The sequence below is a fragment of the Puma concolor genome, chromosome D2 (genome assembly GCF_028749965.1).
Source record: "Puma concolor isolate L17-30 chromosome D2, mPumCon1.1.hap2, whole genome shotgun sequence".
In the NCBI taxonomy this organism is placed as follows: Eukaryota; Metazoa; Chordata; class Mammalia; order Carnivora; family Felidae; genus Puma; species Puma concolor.
In genome coordinates this window covers 8,953,244-8,973,973 of record NC_141677.1, presented here as the reverse complement: position 1 = coordinate 8,973,973, position 20,730 = coordinate 8,953,244, and the positions used below count along the sequence as shown (strand labels likewise).

Genomic DNA, 20,730 nt, shown 5'->3' with positions numbered 1-20,730 from the left:
GATTCCAGACATGAGTGACACCACACGGTAACTGTCTTTCTCTTAAAGTGGCAGGATGTCATTTCTCATGACCGAATAATACTACTCTCTTTTCTTTTGTTAGCTATTCATGAACTGACGAGCACTCAGATTGTGTCCAGATCTGGCTATTGTGAATAAGGCCGTGATACGCATGAATGTGTATCTTCTCTTCGATATCCTCTTTTCATTTTCTTCGGGTATGTTCCCAAGTACAACTGCGGGATCCTAGGACAGTTCTATATTTAACTGCTTGAGGAATCTCCACACCCTTTTCCACAGTAGGTGAACCAATTTACATCACCACCACCGACAGTGCACAAGAGTTCCCTTTTCTCCTCATCCTCGCCAACACTTGTTCTCTCTTGTCTTCTTGGTGCTAGCCATTCTAAATGGTGTGATGTGGCTCGGATGTGCATCTCCCTCACGTTAGTGATGTTCACCACCTCTGCATGCATCTCTTGGCCACTAGTGCTACTTGTACAAAGTCACTGGCACATTATTCTTTCACTGCTATGGCATTTATTAATTTTTTTTATCAAAAAAAAATTTTTTCATGTTTATTAATTTTTGAGAGAGAGAGACAGAGCTCGAGTGGGGGAGAGCCAAGAGAGAGGGAGACACAGAATCTGAAGCAAGCTCCAGGCTCTGAGCTGTCAGCACAGAGCCCGATGCAGGGCTCGACTCATGGACAGCAAGATCATGACCTGAGCTGAAGTCAGACGCTCAACTGACTGAGCCACCCACGCGCCTCTCACTACTATGGTATTTAGACAACAGCAAGCACTCAAAAATTATTTAGGTCGGAAAATCAGTGTATGAAACAATGCCTGGGAACAGCAGGAATGCAGTGCAACAACGCAGGTAAGGTCGGAGGCTGACACTGCTTTGAGAAACACAGACTCATGCAGGAAAACGATGGCAAAGGGGAGGAAGGCAAAGATTGGTCTGTTGACAAATGTAAGAATGGTGAATATTCAAAACGTGAATCAGACAGGAGAACATTTTTCGTGAGAGCAGAATCTGGAGGTTTGGTTCAATAACCAGTATTCTCAGTCACTCACTGGATTATGACTTCTAAACAGATACCTTAAAAACACATTCCAAAGTTGTCCAGCCCTGGGTTAATCATGGGAAGATAATAAATGTCCTGATGTTCATCGGTGCCGTATGTATCAACTCACCTGGGAGGCTCTGGCTTGGGAATTCTTCCTCCGATATCCATGGCTCCTCTCCTTGCTCCAGCCTGAAGATCACCTCTGGTTTGGTAGCACAGGACCCTGTCAACGTGAAATCATTCAGGATTCAGACCAGGTGGCCTAGACTTCAGGGCCTCTGGAAGAGGAGGAAGCCGCTGCAGCTGCTCAGTGAAGAAGCCACGGAACACTTCACTGGAGAGGTAAACACGACTACCTTCCTGGTGCCCAATGGCGGTCAATCGGCAACGACTCCTGAATTCCAATCTTAAATATCATTCAACGCGGCACAGAGCCTATACGCCTCATAATTAACACAATCAAAACATGCTACTTGGAATTATATAAGAACAGTCCTTACCCACTGAGACAAGGTGGCTGTAGTTCTCCAGCATCACGTCTCTGTACAGGGACCTCTGACTTGAGTCCAAGCACTGCCACTCCTCCTGGGTGAAGCCCACGGTCACATCCTTAAATGATACTGATCCCTGGGATTTCTGTTCAATCTGAAATGTTCACAATTGGGTGACGTGGAAAAGCTGTATGGGAACCAATCCCTCTCATTATTACCAAAATAGTCTGCAGAAGGTGTGTTTGGCTTTAGGCTTCGAGGGGAGACGAGAAATCTAACAAACACTATGCCATTGCTTCAGGCTATTATTAATGTAAAAATCACCAAATCCCACAATGTATCCGGAACTGTTCCAATTCTTAGAAATGCTAAGATTAATAAAACTGTTCTTGTATTCAAGGAGCACATAATCTGATAAGAAAACATGCAGTAACAGGTTACAATGGCTAAGGTGAAGTATGAACAAGACAGACTAAAACAAACAAGCAGCAAAATTAGCTCTCTGTGGGGCCTCACTGAAGAATGGCTGTTGGAGAAGAAGAACCCCGTACTCTCATGAACACAGGGTCATGGTCCCAGGTGCAAGCAAAGGCGGGACTCCTTTAACACATTCGCGAAATGAGAAGAGGGCAAATGGCGGAGGAAAAGATGAGAATCCACCCCGGATCTGTGATGACAGGAAGGGCCATAAAGGAATTCATGGAATGGATCACAGAGTAAATTTAGACCGAGTCTTCAAAATGTGTGAACACTTTCCACCTTAAAGAATATTTTGGAGGGGCGCCTGGGTGGCGCAGTCGGTTGGGCGTCCGACTTCAGCCAGGTCACGATCTCGCGGTCCGTGAGTTCGAGCCCCGCGTCAGGCTCTGGGCTGATGGCTCAGAGCCTGGAGCCTGTTTCCGATTCTGTGTCTCCCTCTCTCTCTCTGCCCCTCCCCCATTCATGCTCTGTCTCTCTCTGTCCCAAAAATAAATAAAAACGTTGAGAAAAAAAAAAAAATTAAAAAAAGGAATATTTTGGAGTACTGGGGCGCCCGGGTGACTCAGTAGGTTGAGCTTCCGACTTCGACTCAGGTCATGATCTCGCAATTCGGGAGTTCAAGCCCGGCGTTGGGCTCTGCTGACAGCTCGGAGCCTGGAGCCTGTTTCGGATTCTGTGTCTCCCTCTCTCCCTGCCCCTTCGCTGCTCATGATCTCTCTCTCAAAAATGAATAAACATTAAAAAAAATTAAAAAAAAAAAGAACACTTTTGAGTACTACCAAACTTGGTATTTATGAACTACATAAGTATACTATCATTACATTTTGTTACAAATTTTTATTCTCCAGTTTAAAAGGAAAAAGCCGAAGGGTGCCTGGTGGCTAAGTTCAGCTCAGGTCATGATCTCCCTGTTCACAGGTTTGAACCCTGCATCATGTTCTGTAAGGACAGCATGAAGCCTGCTTGGGATTCTGTATCTCCCTCTCTCCCTGCTCCTCCCCAACCCATGTTCTTTGTCTCTCTCTCTCTCAAAAATAAACATAAAAAAGTTAAAAAATATATGTAAATAACATGTTTCTACCTGTTGATGCAGCTACATATCGTGAGTATAAAGGCTGAGGTTCCTTAAGTACCTGAAGTGGGAGAATACACTGAGACATGACAAGTCTATGAAGAAGTGAGATGGAGCAGATGATAAAATCAGCAGCACACAAAGATCTTCCTGAGTCATTTTCAAAACTAGTAGGCACCTCATGACCCAGTGAGAACACTTCCAGTATCATTTGTAATGTGAGTTTCAGTTCTCACATTTCAAGCATCAAATTGCCAGAAGAGGCATCTTCTGGTCGACTAGGAGTCAAGAGATCTCAAATTTGTCCACTTCTCAAACTGCATTTTCTGCAAATGAACTATTCTATATAGATCCTGAATGTAAATCCTTATATGCTTCTGTAATTTCAGTACCTACAGCATAAAGGTGGTGTAGGATTGCACTACCTAATCCAGAAAACTTACTTAACATAGTATTATCCAGGCACATAATTAGAATTCACCAATCAAGAGATATATTTGATTCCAAATCATTCCTGACATACCAGCTCTGTCCTTTAATGAAACTGCTTCAAGAAATTTTTTTAGGTTTCTTTATTTATTTTGAGAGAGAGAAAGAGCACGAGCAGGGGAAGGGCAGAGAGAAAGGGACAGAGAGGATCCCAAGCAGGCTCCATGCTGTGAGTGTGGAGCCCCAAGCACGACTCCATCCCAGGAACCGTGAGATCATGCCCTGGACTGAAATCAAGAGAAGGATGCTTAAGCGACTGAGCCACCCAGGTGCCCCATGAAACTGTTTGAAAAACAGTATTACAAATATTCTTCATTAAGGAAAACAAAATACTTCAGAGGGCTTCCACAAAATACGGGATAGCAGAAGACGACTGAAGTAAATGTAAAGGTCGAATTGCAGTAATAATAAAGGTCCTTTTATATGTTGAAAGAATTACAAACTATAATCACAATTTAAACTTAAATGATAATTAATATTAGAATAAAACTTAAATACCAAACCACTCTAGAAGGAGTAAACTTTAAGTCCTGGCCCCCTGCCTGCCCCTAAGGGTACATTACAAATCCTGCCCCTGACATGAACCTGGGCCACGTGACTTGCTTTGTCCAATGAAAAGTAGTACAAGGGAAATGTGTCACTTCGGGGAGAAGTTTTCAGAGACATCATCCTTCATCCTTGACCCCACAATGCACAGCACAGGGAACAGAGCCACGCCTTAGCCCCTAAGATCACAGACACAAACAAAAAATAAATTTAGGAATCCTTTGTTACGACACAAGCTGACTGATGCAGTGTTGAAAAAACAAAACAAAATAATCCAATAAAATACAAACGAACAACCTCTAGAGACCACTTGTGTATACAACAGGCTTGAGCAGTCAAAGCTTGAGCAAGGCAAAAGGACCCACAGCGACCACGACCATGACCACCAAGCTGACGTGAACAGGCTCATTAAGCCACAGGCCCTCACTGACCAATGGGCTGCCCACGGCAGGCACAGTGCCTAAGATTACCAAAAAAGGGGGAAAAGGTACAGCTACTCTAGAACTACAGCCCCTCACCACCGCCTAGTAGCAGACGGTCTCCCCTCTGCCATCCTGCCCGCTGCTCCCTTGCAGGGTATCCGGTAAACTTCTATTTCTTCTGTTCTGTCTTGAGTGAATTCTTCACTGGCGCCCCCTGCCGGCTCCCACTCAATCGGGGTGCCCCACACAACCAAGAAAAAGCATAGGGAAGAAATACATTGTCAGATGGAGGGACTAAAGCCTAACAAGAACAAATACAAATGGGTTACGTCACCCAATACAAAAAACAATTATGTTATTTTAGGCTTGAAAATCTTGTCTTTTCATTTTTAACCAGAAATGAAAAATCATAAGGAAAACAAAACAGGATCCCCACCGTAGGACTTACAGTAACGTCAAAATCACGTGAGTTTCTTTTAATGCCCTACACAGTTCTAAGAGTTTCTCCTTATAAAGAGCGACGTCTCATTCTTAGAATCCTCACCAGCTGGCACACATTAGGACACGTACTAACTATTCATAAATGGTTAATGAACGAAGGGAACGAAGGCCTAATTAAGGTACATTACAGGGAATACCAACTGGGGCGAAAGAGAGACTTATTTCAGTGATAAAAACAGTTGCAGTCAAATGGAACAGAAGAGACACCCCCCAATAAACCCACGCATATATGGTCGACTGACTTTTGACAGGGTTGCAAAAACACACAATGGGGATGGGATAGTCTCTTCGGTAAATGGTGGCGGGATAACGGGATACCAACACGCAAAAGAATGGAACTATACCCCTATCTTACACCATTCATACAAATTAACCTGAAATGAATCAGACTTAAACATAAGAACTGATACCATACAATTCCCAGAAGAAAACATAGGGGAGAAGCTCAACATTGTTCATTAGGATGATGTTTTCTTTGGATAAGATGCCAAAAGGAAGGCAACAAAAGCTCAAACAAGACTTCATCGAACTTAAGAGCTCTGCCCAGCAAACAGTCCATAAACTGAAAAGTAACCTACAGATTGGGAAAAGATATTCACAAATCATGTATCTGATAAGACGTTAATATCCAAAATGTATACACAACTCATACAATACAAAAACCAAAAAGCAAATAATCCAATTAAAATGAACAAAGGACCTGAACAGACATTTTTCTAAAGACCTACAAACGGCCAATCCAATATGTATATGCAATGGTGCTCAATACCATGAATCATCAAGGAAATGCAAATCGAAACCTCAATGAAATACCACTTTCACACCTCTCAGAATAGCTATTATCAAAAAGACAAGAGATAACAAATGGCAAGAATGTGGCGTGAAGGGAACCCTCATTCACTGTTGGTGAGAATGTAAACTGGTGCTGCCACCTTGGAAAACACTATGGCGGTCCCTCAAAAAATTAAAAATGGAACTACCAGATGATCTAGCAATCCCAATTTTAGGTACAAATCCAAAAGGGATGGAAAGAAAACTGCAAAAGACACCTGTAATCCCCTGTTCACTGCAGCACTATGGACAACAGCTGAGGCATGACACAGCCTAAGTATCCATCAACAGAGGAACGGGGTAATGAGAATGTGCGTATATATATAAATACGTATATATATAGACACACCCACACAATGGAATACTATTCAACCATAAAAACAAAGGAAATCCTGCCATTTGTGACAATATGGACAGACCTTGAGGGCACCATGCTAAATGAAATAAGTCAGAGGGAAAAGAAATACCATATAGTATAACTTACCATATATAAGTAGTATCTCAAAAACAAACAACAAAAACAAAAACAAAATCCCTATCTCATAGTAACACAGCATAAAATAGGGATTGCCAGAGGCTGGGAGGAGAAGGAAAATATGGGATGTTGTAAGCCAGGGTGATGAGTTCAAGCCCCACATTTCGTGCAGAGCCTACTTAACAATGAAGAAAGAAAAGAAGAGAGGGAAATAAACTAACTCCAGGTAAAGATGGCAATACATATAATGAATACCTAAAAAAGTAGAAACAAAATAAAACACAATTTTGGGGAGAAAGCAGGAGGAAATACTCAAGAATTCTTGTTACATATTCAAAATATCCTGACACTAAATACTAAATCCAAACAAGAACATATCCCTTACCAGCAAAAAATACCTTTACTGGTTAATCTCTTTCATGGACAGATACATAATTCCAAAACAAAATATTATCATAACCAGGTTAGGTTTATTTCAGAAATATCTCTTTAGTTTTATATTTAAAATTAATGTATTAATTTTACATTACATTTAACGTAATTTACTAAGATAATGGAGACAAATCATATCATGATTTCAATAGATGACCAAAACCATTTAATAAAATTAAATAGGCACTCATGAAAAAAAGAAAAATTTTACATAACGAGGAACAGAACTGCATATCCTTGATGTCATCAAGAAATGCAAAAAAATACAGCAAAAATCCATACTGAAAGGAAAGCTTCCCCCTTACTCTTGCTTCTATTTAATATTATATATTTGAGGATGTAAGAAGGCAATAAAGAAAAAAAAGGTATAAAAACTGGAAAAAGTAGATAACAGTGTCACTATTCCCAGATTATACATGTGTATACATAAAAAATCCACACATTTGGGAGGTAAACTATGTAGTATAGTAAATTAGTGTAGAAAACTTGTTGGAAATAAGGTCAATATATAAAAAATAACATGCCAGCAACAAGCAATTAAAAAGTGCAAATAAAAATATATTTAAATTTTAATACATAATACTGGGTGGCTTAGTTGAACACCAGACTCTTGATTTCTGCTGTGGTCATTACCCCAGGGACGTGGGATCCATGCTCATTCGGGCTACACCCTGAGTGTGGAGTTGGCTTAAGATTTTCCCTGTCCCCCTCTCCCAGCTCCCGCTCTCTCTCGCCGGGGGGGGGGGGGGGGGGGGGCGGATACATGTATATTAAAAAACATGAAATGCACAGAAATAATTCTAACAACAGGTATGCAAGAATTCAACCTGAAAACTATAGTATTACTGAACACTTATACACCATAAATTTATGAAATTTGCACAAACTCAATAATCAGACACATACAAATTAAACAGTGAAGTTTTTAACCATTTGAAGTAGAAATAACTTCAGTATCTGGAGAAGACACAGTTTTCTGATGAGTAACAATTTACCTAGAAAAATGAGAAATCCTAATATCCTGTAACTCAAAAATACTAATCACTGGACACTGGACCAGTGATTCTTAAACTTAATGTGTTATCAACCATCACATGGACATCCCCTAAAAACACAGATTGCTGGGCCTGGCCTCCAGAAGTTCTCTTCCAGTAGGTTGGGATGGTGGGTCACAATCTGCATGTCAAACAAGTTTCGAGGTGACGCTGCCATTTCTGGCCAAAGATCCTCACTCTGAGAAGCAATGCTCCAGGGTCTGGAGATACATCTGCATTTACCATAGAGAATGACAAGGATATTCACAGCAGCTGTTATATTAATGAAACATGCAAATTACCTACATGTCTATCAGTAAAATATAGTATTTAGAATACAGTGTGGCCACACAGCGGGAAAATCCAACATTAAAAGAAACAAACTACAGGGGTGTCTAGGTGGTAAAGCACGTGACTCTTGATTTTGGCTCAGGTCATGATCTCACTGTCGTGAGACTGACCTCTGCACTGAGTCCGCAGCCTGATTAAGATTCTAATTAAAAAAAAAAAAAAAAAGGAAATAAGCTACATATGGATAGATCTCAAGTTACTAGTGAACTAAGAAGAGAAAATGCCTGTCAATTACACATTAAGATAATTTACATATTTTTAGAAGTACTCAAAACAATAAACAGTATTATTCAACCATTTTTCCAGTATCCATCAAAAGAGACAAAGAGTCTCCTGGAAAGAGTGGTGGTCAGTAAATACAATTGAATCATTGGCAACCTTTACCTGGACAGATCCCAAACAGTGAAGAAGAAAAACCAAGGCAGAAAGCTATGGGATGAATTTGACGGAGAAGCTCAGACAGACTTACTGGAGAATTTAACTTTAAACGATAGGCTATACAACTCGCATACACAACCCAGCTAAAATACTCATGGAGAGTTCTTTTTTTTTTTTTTTAATTTTTTTTTTAACATTTTATTTATTTTTGAGACAGAGAGAGACAGAGCATGAACAGGGGAGGGTGAGAGAGAGAGGGGGAGACACAGAATCTGAAGCAGGCTCCAGGCTCTGAGCTGTCAGCACAGAGCCTGACGTGGAGCTCAAACTCACGGAGTGTGAGATCCTGACCTGAGCCAAACTCAAAAGCTCAACCTACTGAGCCACCTAGGCGCCCCTAAACATATCAGGTTTTATACAAGGATCGAACAAGACCATCATTAAATTAACTACTTGAACTAGCTCTTGAATCCTTTTACTCTCAGTGAGGAATAGTTTTAGGCACTCATTTCAGGGCTGTCACAGGAAGGTTATTCACTATGTGTACCTATGTTAAGACCAAAACTTCTTTGATATCATCCAAAAAGTCTGTGTCTTGAAAAAACTCTGTATCCAAAAGACTGTCTTCCTTTCTCCATGGTTTTCAGAAACAGAGATGTTATTTGTAGGTCAGCTTAGAAACTCTAAAATATAGAATGATCAGCATGCATCTACAAGCCATCTTAGCCTTGCTATTGATCTGTTACTTTGTATTTTCTGTAAAGGTAGATTTCTGTCTATTGCTAATTTCCCATTAGTATGGGACTCACAAATCTCACCAAGTCCACTGCAAAATAATGTGGGGAATGAAGAACTTACCTGGGATTTGTTCATTTTCTGCTGTCTTGGAAAAGTGTAGACAACTCTGGTGATGTGCTGAGTTACAGGAGGAATGAGGTCCTAAAAGAGCTGGCCTGCCTGGTGGCTCCTGAATGCTCCTGCCCTATAAAACTATACAACCCAATAGATATGAAGAGGGTCAGTGCCTTTCACCTTCAGAAAGGACAGCAGATGTTCAAAGACCACCTATCTAACAGGACTCTGACACAATCATGTAGTAGCTGTTGGGCATAAATGTTTTCGCTGGGTAAACGTAAATATTTGCTTCCTGGGGATTTTTTTTTCACAGTTTAAACCTCTCTAGATGCTCACAAAAAATTTTTCAACAAAAAACTTAGTTTAAATAAAACATCAACTCAGTGACGTAACATTAACTCTCCACCAAACTACTGTAAAAAACATTCCCGACCTGGGGCACCTGGGTGGCTCAGTCAGTTAAGCCTCTACTCTTTCAGGTCAAGATCTCAGGGTTCGTGGGGTCGAGCCCCACATCAGGCTCTGCGTGGACAGTGCTGAACCGCCTTGGGATTCTCTCTCCCTCTTTCTCTGCTTCTTCTGGGTTCTCGCACTCGCTCGCTCGCTCTCTCCCCAAAATAAGTAAACTTAAAAAAATACTCCTGATTAAACTGTTTATCAATTTCCCCACTATTACTAAACCTTTGATTACTGATTACACAGAAAACGATAAAAAGCAATGCTTTAATGAAAGGTCTGTTTTCATTTCTTGATCCTGGTTGCCGTTTCTCAAAAGGATCTTTTTAAAAGTAATTTGCCTTTCCTCGTGTGGAAAAGCAGGCAGTCTCTCTGGAGTCGGGAGACACAACTTCCAGTCTTCGCCACTAACAAACTGTGATTCTGAATAAGTCAGTAACCTTCGAGAAGAAAAACAAACAAACAAACAATGTTTCTATTCAATGAGACAAAAAGTAAGGGATTCTTGGAGATCCTTCCCTAATGCTGGACTGAGTAACACCACACCTCAAGAAGCAGTCATCGACCCCACTGGAGAACCGCTCAGACTCCAGGAAGGATACAAGAACCAAGAGGCGGGGCGGTAACCGAGTCAGCCCAGGCAGGGGCGCCCGTCTTCCCGGACCACCCCGCCTCCACCGACGCGCTCGCGCCCCACTCCGGCCGCAGCGCCCTCCCTCTCCCACCGCCTCCGGGCACACGCCCTCCTCCCGCGGCCTCCAGAACCGGGCCCCGCGAACGGCCCCGGCCGCTCCGGCTTGGACTGAGCACCAGGGGGGCCCGACCTCTAGTGCTGATGGACACGTCCCCATCCCACCGTCACCGGCCCACGGACCTCCCTCCACACGATCGGGCACCGACCGCCGGGGCACAGACTCCCGGGCACACGGTGCCCCCATTGGCCCTTGCCCAACAGTCCCGGGCTCACCGACCCCTCCCTCAATACGGAGAACTGACCCCAGTAAAGGTCAGAGACCCAGCGACTCCGGAAGCGGCTCTTAACGCGAGAAGAAACCGGAAGGAAGAAAAAACGGGGCGGAAGCGCACAGAGGCAGAAGGCGGTACTAGGGATGGGTAGAACCAGGCACGCATAGAACCAGGCACCTGCGAAACCAGGCACTCGCAGAACCGGACAGTGGGAGCAGTCAGCGCTGACAGCCAGAGCTACCATTTCGTGCAGACTCCGCGGGTGGCGATGGGGGTTAGCTGAGAGTGTGTCTTTATCTAGCGTGAGAAGGTTGGTGTGCTTGACATAGTTACCCAAGCAGAAGAGCCCGTCAGGGACTCCCCAAAAGTTGCAGATTACATCTGAGATCAATGTGCACGCAGTGTGTAATTTTGACACACAAGTGTCAGGAATAGGAACCTGCTTGTCGACTTCACTTTTTTAAATACTAGGAAACAGATTCCATCAAGCAATAAAAGAATTTTTAAAATAAAAAAAATAGTATCTGACACCGTCAGCGATTCTCTCTGGAAATAAAAAGCCAGGGGACGAGGGTGGCATCAAGCAAGGTAGTTCATCAAAATCATGAAAGCAATGAACGAAAATCGTAGATAAATCAGAAAATCGACAGTCCAAAAGAAAATGTCTTTATTCGTCTACATAATCCTATTCTTTCTTCTAGGACACTAACATTACTTGAAGAAATGGAGACAGACCCTTTCACTGAAAACCAATATACTGTGACAAATTCCACTAACACTGTCAACCAACTTTTGTACATACTTTTTTCTCTTTGATTTTTGTGTACTTTAATAGGTACTTTACAAAAGCATACGTAACTTCATCTGTAATACATGAAAATCGAAACTGACAACATTTCGAAAAGAAAACTTCCTAGGAAATATCAACACGTATAATATTGCTCCACTACAAGCAGTCTGGCATCTGCTTCATGGAAACATGGCCATGATTAAGAGTGTTTTTTTGAATGTAGTCTAATAAATATAGCATTTCAAGGCAATGAGAAATGAATGGAATATTCCAAACAGCAAGTCATTCCCAACAGTTTGGAATAGCCTTAGGTACATAGTTCACACAGGGCATAATTCACAGGGATTCAAGATTTGAAATGTGTAAAATAAACCAGTAGGAAAATAAAGGTGACAAGCTGTGACACCAAAAATAAAAACCATAAATTTAGTATCCGATACGTTTTAGTATTAGCAATAACAAATAGTTCAGCTCTATTTTAAGTTAAAAGCAAATAAACAAGGAAATATATTTTTAATATTTGAAAGAAAAGATATGTTAATTAGTAAAGAGATCTTTAAGTCAATAGAAACGTGAATCCAGCTACATAACTAAGCACTCATGATAAAAAAGAAAATGACAATGAATGACAAATGCATGTAAAAGTCTATTATGAGAATTTAAAAGAATGCAAATGTTTAAGTATAAACATGTAACCTATCATTTATTGAGAGAAAATTTTTTCATTTTACTTCTATACACAAAAGTTCACTCTGATGTAGTTTCAGGAATTGTGACAAATGCGGAGATCTGTGTAACCACCACCACAGCCAAAATCCAAAACTATTTCACCACAGCCCTCAAATTCCTTCATGCTACTCTTTTGAAGTCAAACTTCCTTACCACTCTATCCTCTGGCAGCTACTATCTATACTTCATGCCTATAGGTTTGCCTTTTCTGGAAAGTCCCGTGCATATAGAATCTTACAGTATGTAATCTTGTGAGTCTGGTATCTTTGACTGAGTACAATATACTTCAGATTCATCCTTCTTATTTTATGTATCAATACACATACATTGTTGGTTTTTATTTCCCAAGTCCTTGGGGCGCCTGGGTGAGTCAGTCCGTTCAGTGTTCGAATTCGGCTCAGGTCATGACCTCATGGTTCCTTTGTTCGAGCCCCATTTCGGGTTCTTTGCGGACAGCCCAAAGCCTGAAATCTGCTTCGGATTCTGTGTCTCCTCTCTCTGCCCCTCCCCTGCTTGCGCCCTGTCTCTCTCTCTCTCTCAGAAATAACCAAACATTTGCTTCCCAAGTCCTACTCCATGGTATGGATATACCACACTTATCTATTCCCCAGTCAAGTGACTTTAATTTCCAGTTTGGTTAGGGGCGCCTGGGTGGCTCAGTCGGTTGAGCGTCCGACTTCAGTTCAGGTCACGATCTCGCGGTCCGTGAGTTCGAGCCCCCCGTCAGGCTCTGGGCTGATGGCCCGGAGCCTGGAGCCTGCTTCCGATTCTGTGTCTCCCTCTCTCTCTGTCCGTCCCCCGTTCATGCTCTGTTTCTCTCTGTCTCAAAAATAAATAAACGTTAAAAAAAAATTTAAAAAAAATTTCCAGTTTGGGGAAATTATGAATAAATAAAGTACACTTTGAAATATAAGACTTAAAAATATTTTTAAAATGAGGAATATAGAGTTATGGTATGGGGTTGAGGAGATACTTATTCCCAGTCACTGTTACTCTGAGTTTAATTCATGTAAACTCCCTGGAGGCTCGTTTCTATCAAATTTTAACGGATTTTTAATCTGGCACTTCCAGCACGTACACGACTCCACATGACGCTATCATAAAATTAACTTTCAGTGATGTGGGTACAAGAATGTTTACATCAGTCAGGGTCCAGATGGGAAGAGAATCCACCCAAATGTTATAAGAGAGGGAATTTAATAGAGCAGGTTAAAACAGGCATTTTAAAAGCAAAAGTGGACACTGAGGCAACACAGGCATAACACGGGCAGAGAGCAGCTCCCATCTCAGGGTAACATGACGGAAGAAGTCACTCAGGAGAGCGGCCCCACAGAACTGGGATTCCACACCTGAAGCGGAGGAGGTGCTGGGTCATGCTGATACTACAGATACTCAGAGAAGAGCCCTGCAGAACTGGAATTCAGACCTTCAGACCTTCAGAGCGGTGTCGTCCAGTTACTGCAGGCCGCTCAGAAGGGCACAGAGGTGGGGGGATAACGCCTCTGAGGCTCACGCCTCCCAGCTGGTGTGCCCATCGGGGAGGGATCAATATGGCTGCACCTGGGAGAGCTCAAAGAAGCTGGTGAGAAAACATGCTGGGATTCGACAGTGGTGATGGTTGCACAACTTTGTGAATATGCTTACAAACCATTGAATTTTCCACTCTTAAAGGAGTGAATTTAGTGGTAGGTGAATTATATCTCACCTATTTTTAAATGTTTAAAACAATTTTTAAAAAGAAGCTGTAGTCTACTACTAGTGACCAAAGTGCAGGGCCATCGCTGGGGTGATGTTAAGGAAAGCATCCCATGATGACACCTCACAGTCTGGAGCCTGCTTCGAATTCTTTGTCTCCCTCTCTCTTTGACCCTCGCCCCCACGTTCTCTCTCTCTCAAAAATAAACATAAAAAAAAAAAAAGAAGTACTTAAAAAATAAATCAATAACACTAAAAAAACATAAATGGGGAACCTGGGTGGCTTAGTTGGCTCAGCATCCAACTCTTAGTTTCAACTCAGGTCATGATCTCACGTTTCTGTGAGACTGAGTCCTGACGGGCTCTGTCCTGGAGGTGCAGAGTCAGCTCAGAATCAGATCTCCTCTCTCTGCCCCTTCCCAACTCGTACTTTCTCTTTCTCTCCCTCAAAATAAATAAATCTAAATAAATAAGTAAATAAATAAAACTCAAAAGATGTTCTTAGCAATTTTCTGTATTCGTTATACCCACACGACCCTGAAGAAAATAGCCAACCTAGAAGAGTGACGCTGCCAGATATCATAACTTATAATTAAGTTACGATAAATAAAACGCAGTGGTATTGTCATGAAGGATAACTCAGCCAATAGAACAATCAGAAAGCCCAGAAACAAAACCACAAATACATGCTCACCCAATAAATGACAAATATAAAACCACCAATCAGCAGGAGAAAGGACAGTCTTTTCAACCGTCATCAGAAGTCATGGAGAAGATAAGACATAACTCAGAAAAGATATTTCCAATAAATACATATTTCTACAAACAATTCATATCCAAGATATATTTTAAGACTTCTAGAATTCATTTTTAGGGAATTTTTTTAATATAATTTATTGTCAAATTGGATTACATACCACACTCAGTGCTCAACCCAACTAATGCCCTCCTCAGTTCCCATCACCCACTTTCCCCTCTCCCCCACCCCCCATAAACCCTCAGTTTGTTCTCTGTATTTAAGAGTCTCTTATGGTTGGCCCCCCCCACCCCTGTTTGTAACTATTTTTTCCCTTCCTCTCCCCCCATGGTCTTGTGTTAAGTTTCTCAAGATCCACATGAGTGAAAATATAGTATCTATCTTCCTCTGACTGACTTATTTCACTTAGCATAATACCTTCCAGTTCCATCCACGTTGCTGCAAATGGCATGATTTCATCCTTTCTCATTGCCAAGTAGTATTCCATTGTATATATAAACCACGTCTTCTTTAACCATTCATTAGTTGATGGACATTTAGGCTCTTTCCATAATTTGGCTATTGTTGAAAGCGCTGCTATAAACATTGGGGTATAGGTGCCCCTATGCATCAGCACTCCTGTATCCCATGGGTAAATTCCTAGTAGTGCTACTGCTGGGTCATAGGGTAGTTCTATTTTTAAATTTTTAAGGACTCTCCACACTGTTTTCCAGAGCGGCTGCATCAGTTTGCATTCCCATAAAACTTCTAGAATTATTCAATAAGACCAATAACCCAATAAACTAGTATCAGCAAAAGACCTGAACAGTTACTATGCTAAAGGACATCCAAAAAGCCAATGAACATATGAAAGCATACTCAACATCATTAGTGATCAGAGAAATGGGAATTAAAACCTGATGAGATAGAGCAACACAACGACCAGAATGGTTAAATTTAATTAGACTGACAATATCAAGTGCTCATAATGATGAACTGCAATTAAACTCCTCACACACTGCTAGTGGCAATATGATTTAGTACAACCACGCTGGAAAACTGTTAAAACTAACACACATTGATTAGATATGTAGCTACTCTGTACCTAGCAAGTCCATTTCTGGTCACACATCTAACACACATAAGAGTTTAGGGGTGCCTGGGTGGCACAGTCAGGTGAGCATTCAACTCTTGGTTTCAGCTCGGGTGATAACCTCACGGTTCATGAGATTGGGCCTCACATTGCACTCTGTGCTAACAGCATGCAGCCTGCCGGGGACTCTCTCTCCCTCTCTCTCTGCTCTCCCCTGTCACATTCACACACTCTCTCTCAAAATTAATGAATGAACTTCATTTAAAGATTTCAAAAATTTAAAAACAGTTTGTGTCCTCCAAAACACACACAGAAGAATATTTACATCAAGGTTTTTCAAATACTTTAAAACTCAAAAGAAGTAAGTTTCAAAACAAGTGTGTTTCCAATATGTATCCTAAAGATGTAGCATAAAAATAAAGAGATAAACTCTGGGATAGTCACAATGGATTGCTACACAGAAATATACAGCAATTAACTAATCATACACACAACATGGGTATTTTTCAAAGATATAATACTGAACCAAAGATGCCCGGTACTATATGTACATATACACACACATATAAAATACACATGGTTGTTATACACATATACAGATAGTATGTCTTAACTCAATGTAACTTATTCCAATAAAAAAATAACATTTGTGTATAAAAGTGACAGTAGGAGATTCTGGGTGATTCAGGGACACTGAACATTTGAGTCAAGTCAACATGCCACTTCCAAAGGTTCATCGGAGCCTCTAAAAAGTGATTCCTGAAGACCACTTCAAACACCATTTCAATGATCTTAAGCTCTGAACTAACGCTTTGTCATCTAATTTCCTCCTCAACTCCAACTGACTCACACTGACGGACTCACCTGGGTCACTCTGGCCTGGGGAGTCTAATATCCATGGCTCCTCTCCTTGCTCCAACTGGAGGATCACTTCTGGTTTAGGAATGGATAACCCTGTGAATAAGAATTGTATCACGTGGGAGAAACTGCATGAGTTTCAGGACTCCTCAAGGTGGACGACAGTATAACTCAAAGACTACACAATAAAAAAAATTTAATTTAATCCCTGTTATGGGACACAGGGAAACAAATTCCTTGTGACAACCAAAAGGGATAAACCATCCTTGGCCTCCAAATTCCAAAGCTAAATATTATTGTAGTCTACAAAAACTCTACAGGTTTCTGTAAATACAAAACAGGCACACATACTGGAGACCTGCCTGAGAAACAAGCACTACCTACCCACAGCGACAAGGTGGCTGTAGTTCTCCAGCATCACGTCCCTGTACAGGGTCCTCTGAGCAGGGTCCAGGCGCTGCCACTCCTCCTCAGTGAAGCCCACAGTCACATCCCCGAATGACAATAATCCCTGCAAAAGCACATTGTGTTCAGTCTAAAGTAGTCAGAATCAGGAAATATGAAAACAAAAAAAAAAAAAAAAAAAAAGATGTTCAAAGACAAATTCTTACATGTTTTGCTGTTGAAAACTGACCAGATGTTACTAACCTCTACTATATATATACCTTGTTTTGTGTTAGACTTTGCGAGTAAAAAAGAGATTAGAGTAGAAATACCACTGACGAATCAATTTATTCTTTAATGCAAAAGATCGGAGTGCACACATGTACTTGGAACTGCCCTGGTTCTGACAATTCCAAGTGGAATAAAATACTCTTTCTGATCTCAAAGAAGATATTCTCATAAGGAAACCCGCAAAGACATACCTGCCACAGGAATTAAAGAATCCACACCTAAGAAGACATTACGTTTATACATCAGGCTGATCCTTGGCACAAAGAGAGACTACCACCATCAAACAATAAATAAGTAAGAAGAAACAAAAACAGTAAGAAAATACAGCAAACATTGCAGACTGGGGAGAATCTGATTTCCAAACTACCACATTATTAAATTCAAATGCCCAATGTTTAATCAAAGAATCACAAGGAAATACAAGAAAACAGGAAAACATGTAACCATATAAAACTCCTAAAAAAAAACAACAGAGGTGCTAATGAGCTCCTTGACATAGGTCTTGGCAATGGTTTTAGGTTCGACTCCAAAAGCAAAAAAACAACACAAGAAGAAATAAATAGGAGTACATCATAACTAAAATGTTTTGCACACCAAAGAAAATCATCAACAAAAATAGAAAGGAAACCTACTGAACACAGAAAATATTCCTGAGTCCTGTATCTCATAAGGGACTAATATTCAAAATGTATAAAGAACTCACATAACTCACTTGCAAAAAAAATATGAATACACATTGTTCAGGGAAGACATACAGGCCCATATAAAAGATGCTCAACATCATTCATCATTAGGGAGAGGCAAATCAAAACCACAATGATATTACCTCCTACCTGTTAGAATGGCTACCAAAAACACAAGGAGGAGCAAGTGTTAACAAGGATGCAGACAAAAGGGAACGCTTGGGCACTGGGTGTGGGAATGTAAACTGGTGCTATGGAAAACAGTATGGAGGCTCTCCAGACAATTAAAAGTAGAACTACCATATGATCCAGCCATTCCACTTCCCAATATTTACCCACCCCCCCCAAAAAAATAAAAACATTAACTCAAAAAGATAAGTACAACCCATGTTTACAGAAGCATTATTTACAATATCCAAGATATGGACACAACCTAACTGTCCACTGATGGATGAATGCATAAAGAAATTGTGGTATGTATATACAACGGAATATGATTCAGCCACAAAAAAGAATGAAACCTTGCCATTTGCAACAACATGGATGGATTTTATGGCACGATGCTAAGTAAAATAAGTCAGAAAGAGAAAGACAAGTAAGTACCATGTGATCTCTCTTACATGTGGAATCTTAAAAAAACAAAAACAAAAAACAAGCTCATACAGAGAACAACCTGGGGGGGGGGGGTTGGGGAAAATGGGTGAATCCTTTTCTAGTTTAAAAAACTGTCTTCGGGGCGCCTGGGTGGCGCAGTCGGTTAAGCGTCCGACTTCAGCCAGGTCACGATCTCGCGGTCTGTGAGTTCGAGCCCCGCGTCAGGCTCTGGGCTGATGGCTCGGAGCCTGGAGCCTGTTTCCGATTCTGTGTCTCCCTCTCTCTCTGCCCCTCCCCTGTTCATGCTCTGTCTCTCTCCATCCCAAAAATAAAATAAAAAACGTTGAAAAAAATTTTAAAAAAAATAAATAAATAAAAATAAAAAACTGTCTTCAAGAGAACAAGGAAACTACAATATCTTTTATGAACATGGATGTAAAAAGTCCTCAACAAAATATTTCCAAACAGAATTCACCAGCATAGTAAAAGGATTATTACATATCACAAAGCTATAGTAATCAAAACATATGGTACTGGCACGAAAATAGACTCAGAAGTAAACCAATACCTATATGGTCAATTAATCTATGACAGAGGAAGCAAGAATAAACTTTGTGAAATAGACACTCTCTTCAACAAATGGTGCTGGGAAAACTCAACAGCTACATGCAAAAGAATTAAACTGGACCACTTTCTTACACTATACACAAAAAAGAAACTCAAAAGGGATTAAAGACCTAAATGTCAGCCCTCAAATCATAAAACTCCTAGAAGAAAACTACACCCAGTAACTTCTTTGACACGGGCCATAGAAACATTTTTCTCGATATGTCTCCTCAGGCAAGGGAAATAACACCAAAAATTAACTGTTGCAACTACACCAAAATAAAAAGCTTTTGCACAAAGAAAACCATCAACAAAACAAAAAGGCAACCCAGAGAATGGGAGGAAATATCTGAAAATGATATATCTAATAAAGAGGTTAATAACCAAAACATATGAAGAGCTTATACACCTGATTAAAGCAGACATACAGGGGCACCTGGGTGGCTCAGTCAGCTAAGCATCCAACTTTGGCTCAGGTCACGATCTCACGGTTCGTGGGTTCGAGCCCCACATTGAGCTTTGTGCTGACAGCTCGGAGCCTGGAGCCTGCTTCAGGTTCTGTGTCTTCCTCTCTCCCTGCCCTTCCCCTGCTCCTGCTCTCTGGAACCCTCTCTCTCAGACACAGGAAAACATGTTCAACGTCACTCATCATCAGAGAAATGCAAATCAAAACCACAATGAGGTATCACCTCACACCTGTCAGAATGGCTAGTATCAAAAAGAAATAACAAATGTTGGCGAGGATGTGGAGAAAAATGTAAATTTTTGGTGGGAATGGAACCGGTGCAATCACTGTGGAAAACAGTATGGAGGTTTCTCAAAAAAGTAAAAATGGAAATACCATATGACCCAGTAGTTCCACTACCGTGCATTTAGCCAAAGTAAATAACACACTTAATTGGAAAAGACACATACGCCCCTATGTTTACTGCAGTATTATTTACAATACCCAAGATATGGAAGCAACCCAAGTGTCCACTGATACATGAAGGAACAGAGAAGATTTGGTATATATACACAATGCAATATTACATAGGCATTAAAAAGAATGAGATCTTGGCATTTGGGACAAAATGGATGGACCTAAAAGGTATTATGCTAAGTGAAATAAGTCAGACAGAAAAAGAAAAATACCACATGATTTCACTTCCATGTGGAATCTAAAAAACAAAACAAATGAACAAAGAAACAAAAAAGAGACCCATAAATACAAAGAACAACCTGATGGTTGCTAAGGGAAAGTGTTGGAAGATGGGTGAAACCGAGAAAGAGGATTAAGAGTTACAACCTTGGAGTTATAAAATAAATAAATCATGGAGAGGAAAAGTATAGAACAGCAAATAAGGTCAGTAATATTGTAATAATGTATGGCAACAGCTGGTGATTACACTTATTGTGGTAAGAACTAATGTATACA

At 40.8% G+C, this 20,730-nt stretch overlaps 1 protein-coding gene and 1 long non-coding RNA gene across 2 annotated transcripts in view; both read right to left on the bottom strand.

The window, feature by feature from the left end:
* Positions 1–20,730, bottom strand: part of LOC112851513 (uncharacterized) — a 47,698-nt gene that overhangs the window by 23,281 nt on the left and 3,687 nt on the right. Inside the window, exons 2-4 of the mRNA XM_086679553.1 lie at positions 17,140–17,266; positions 16,762–16,851; positions 1,203–1,298 (exon numbers count right to left, since the gene is read on the bottom strand). Of these exons, the coding sequence (XP_086535679.1) occupies positions 1,203–1,298; positions 16,762–16,851; positions 17,140–17,266 (313 nt within the window). The remainder of the gene's footprint in view (positions 1–1,202; positions 1,299–16,761; positions 16,852–17,139; positions 17,267–20,730) is intronic.
* Positions 2,579–10,477, bottom strand: LOC147575764 (uncharacterized). Its single transcript, XR_015241535.1, has 3 exons — positions 9,866–10,477; positions 9,436–9,567; positions 2,579–4,332 (listed from the first exon to the last, which is right to left on the bottom strand). It is a non-coding gene; the product is annotated as an uncharacterized LOC147575764 (long non-coding RNA).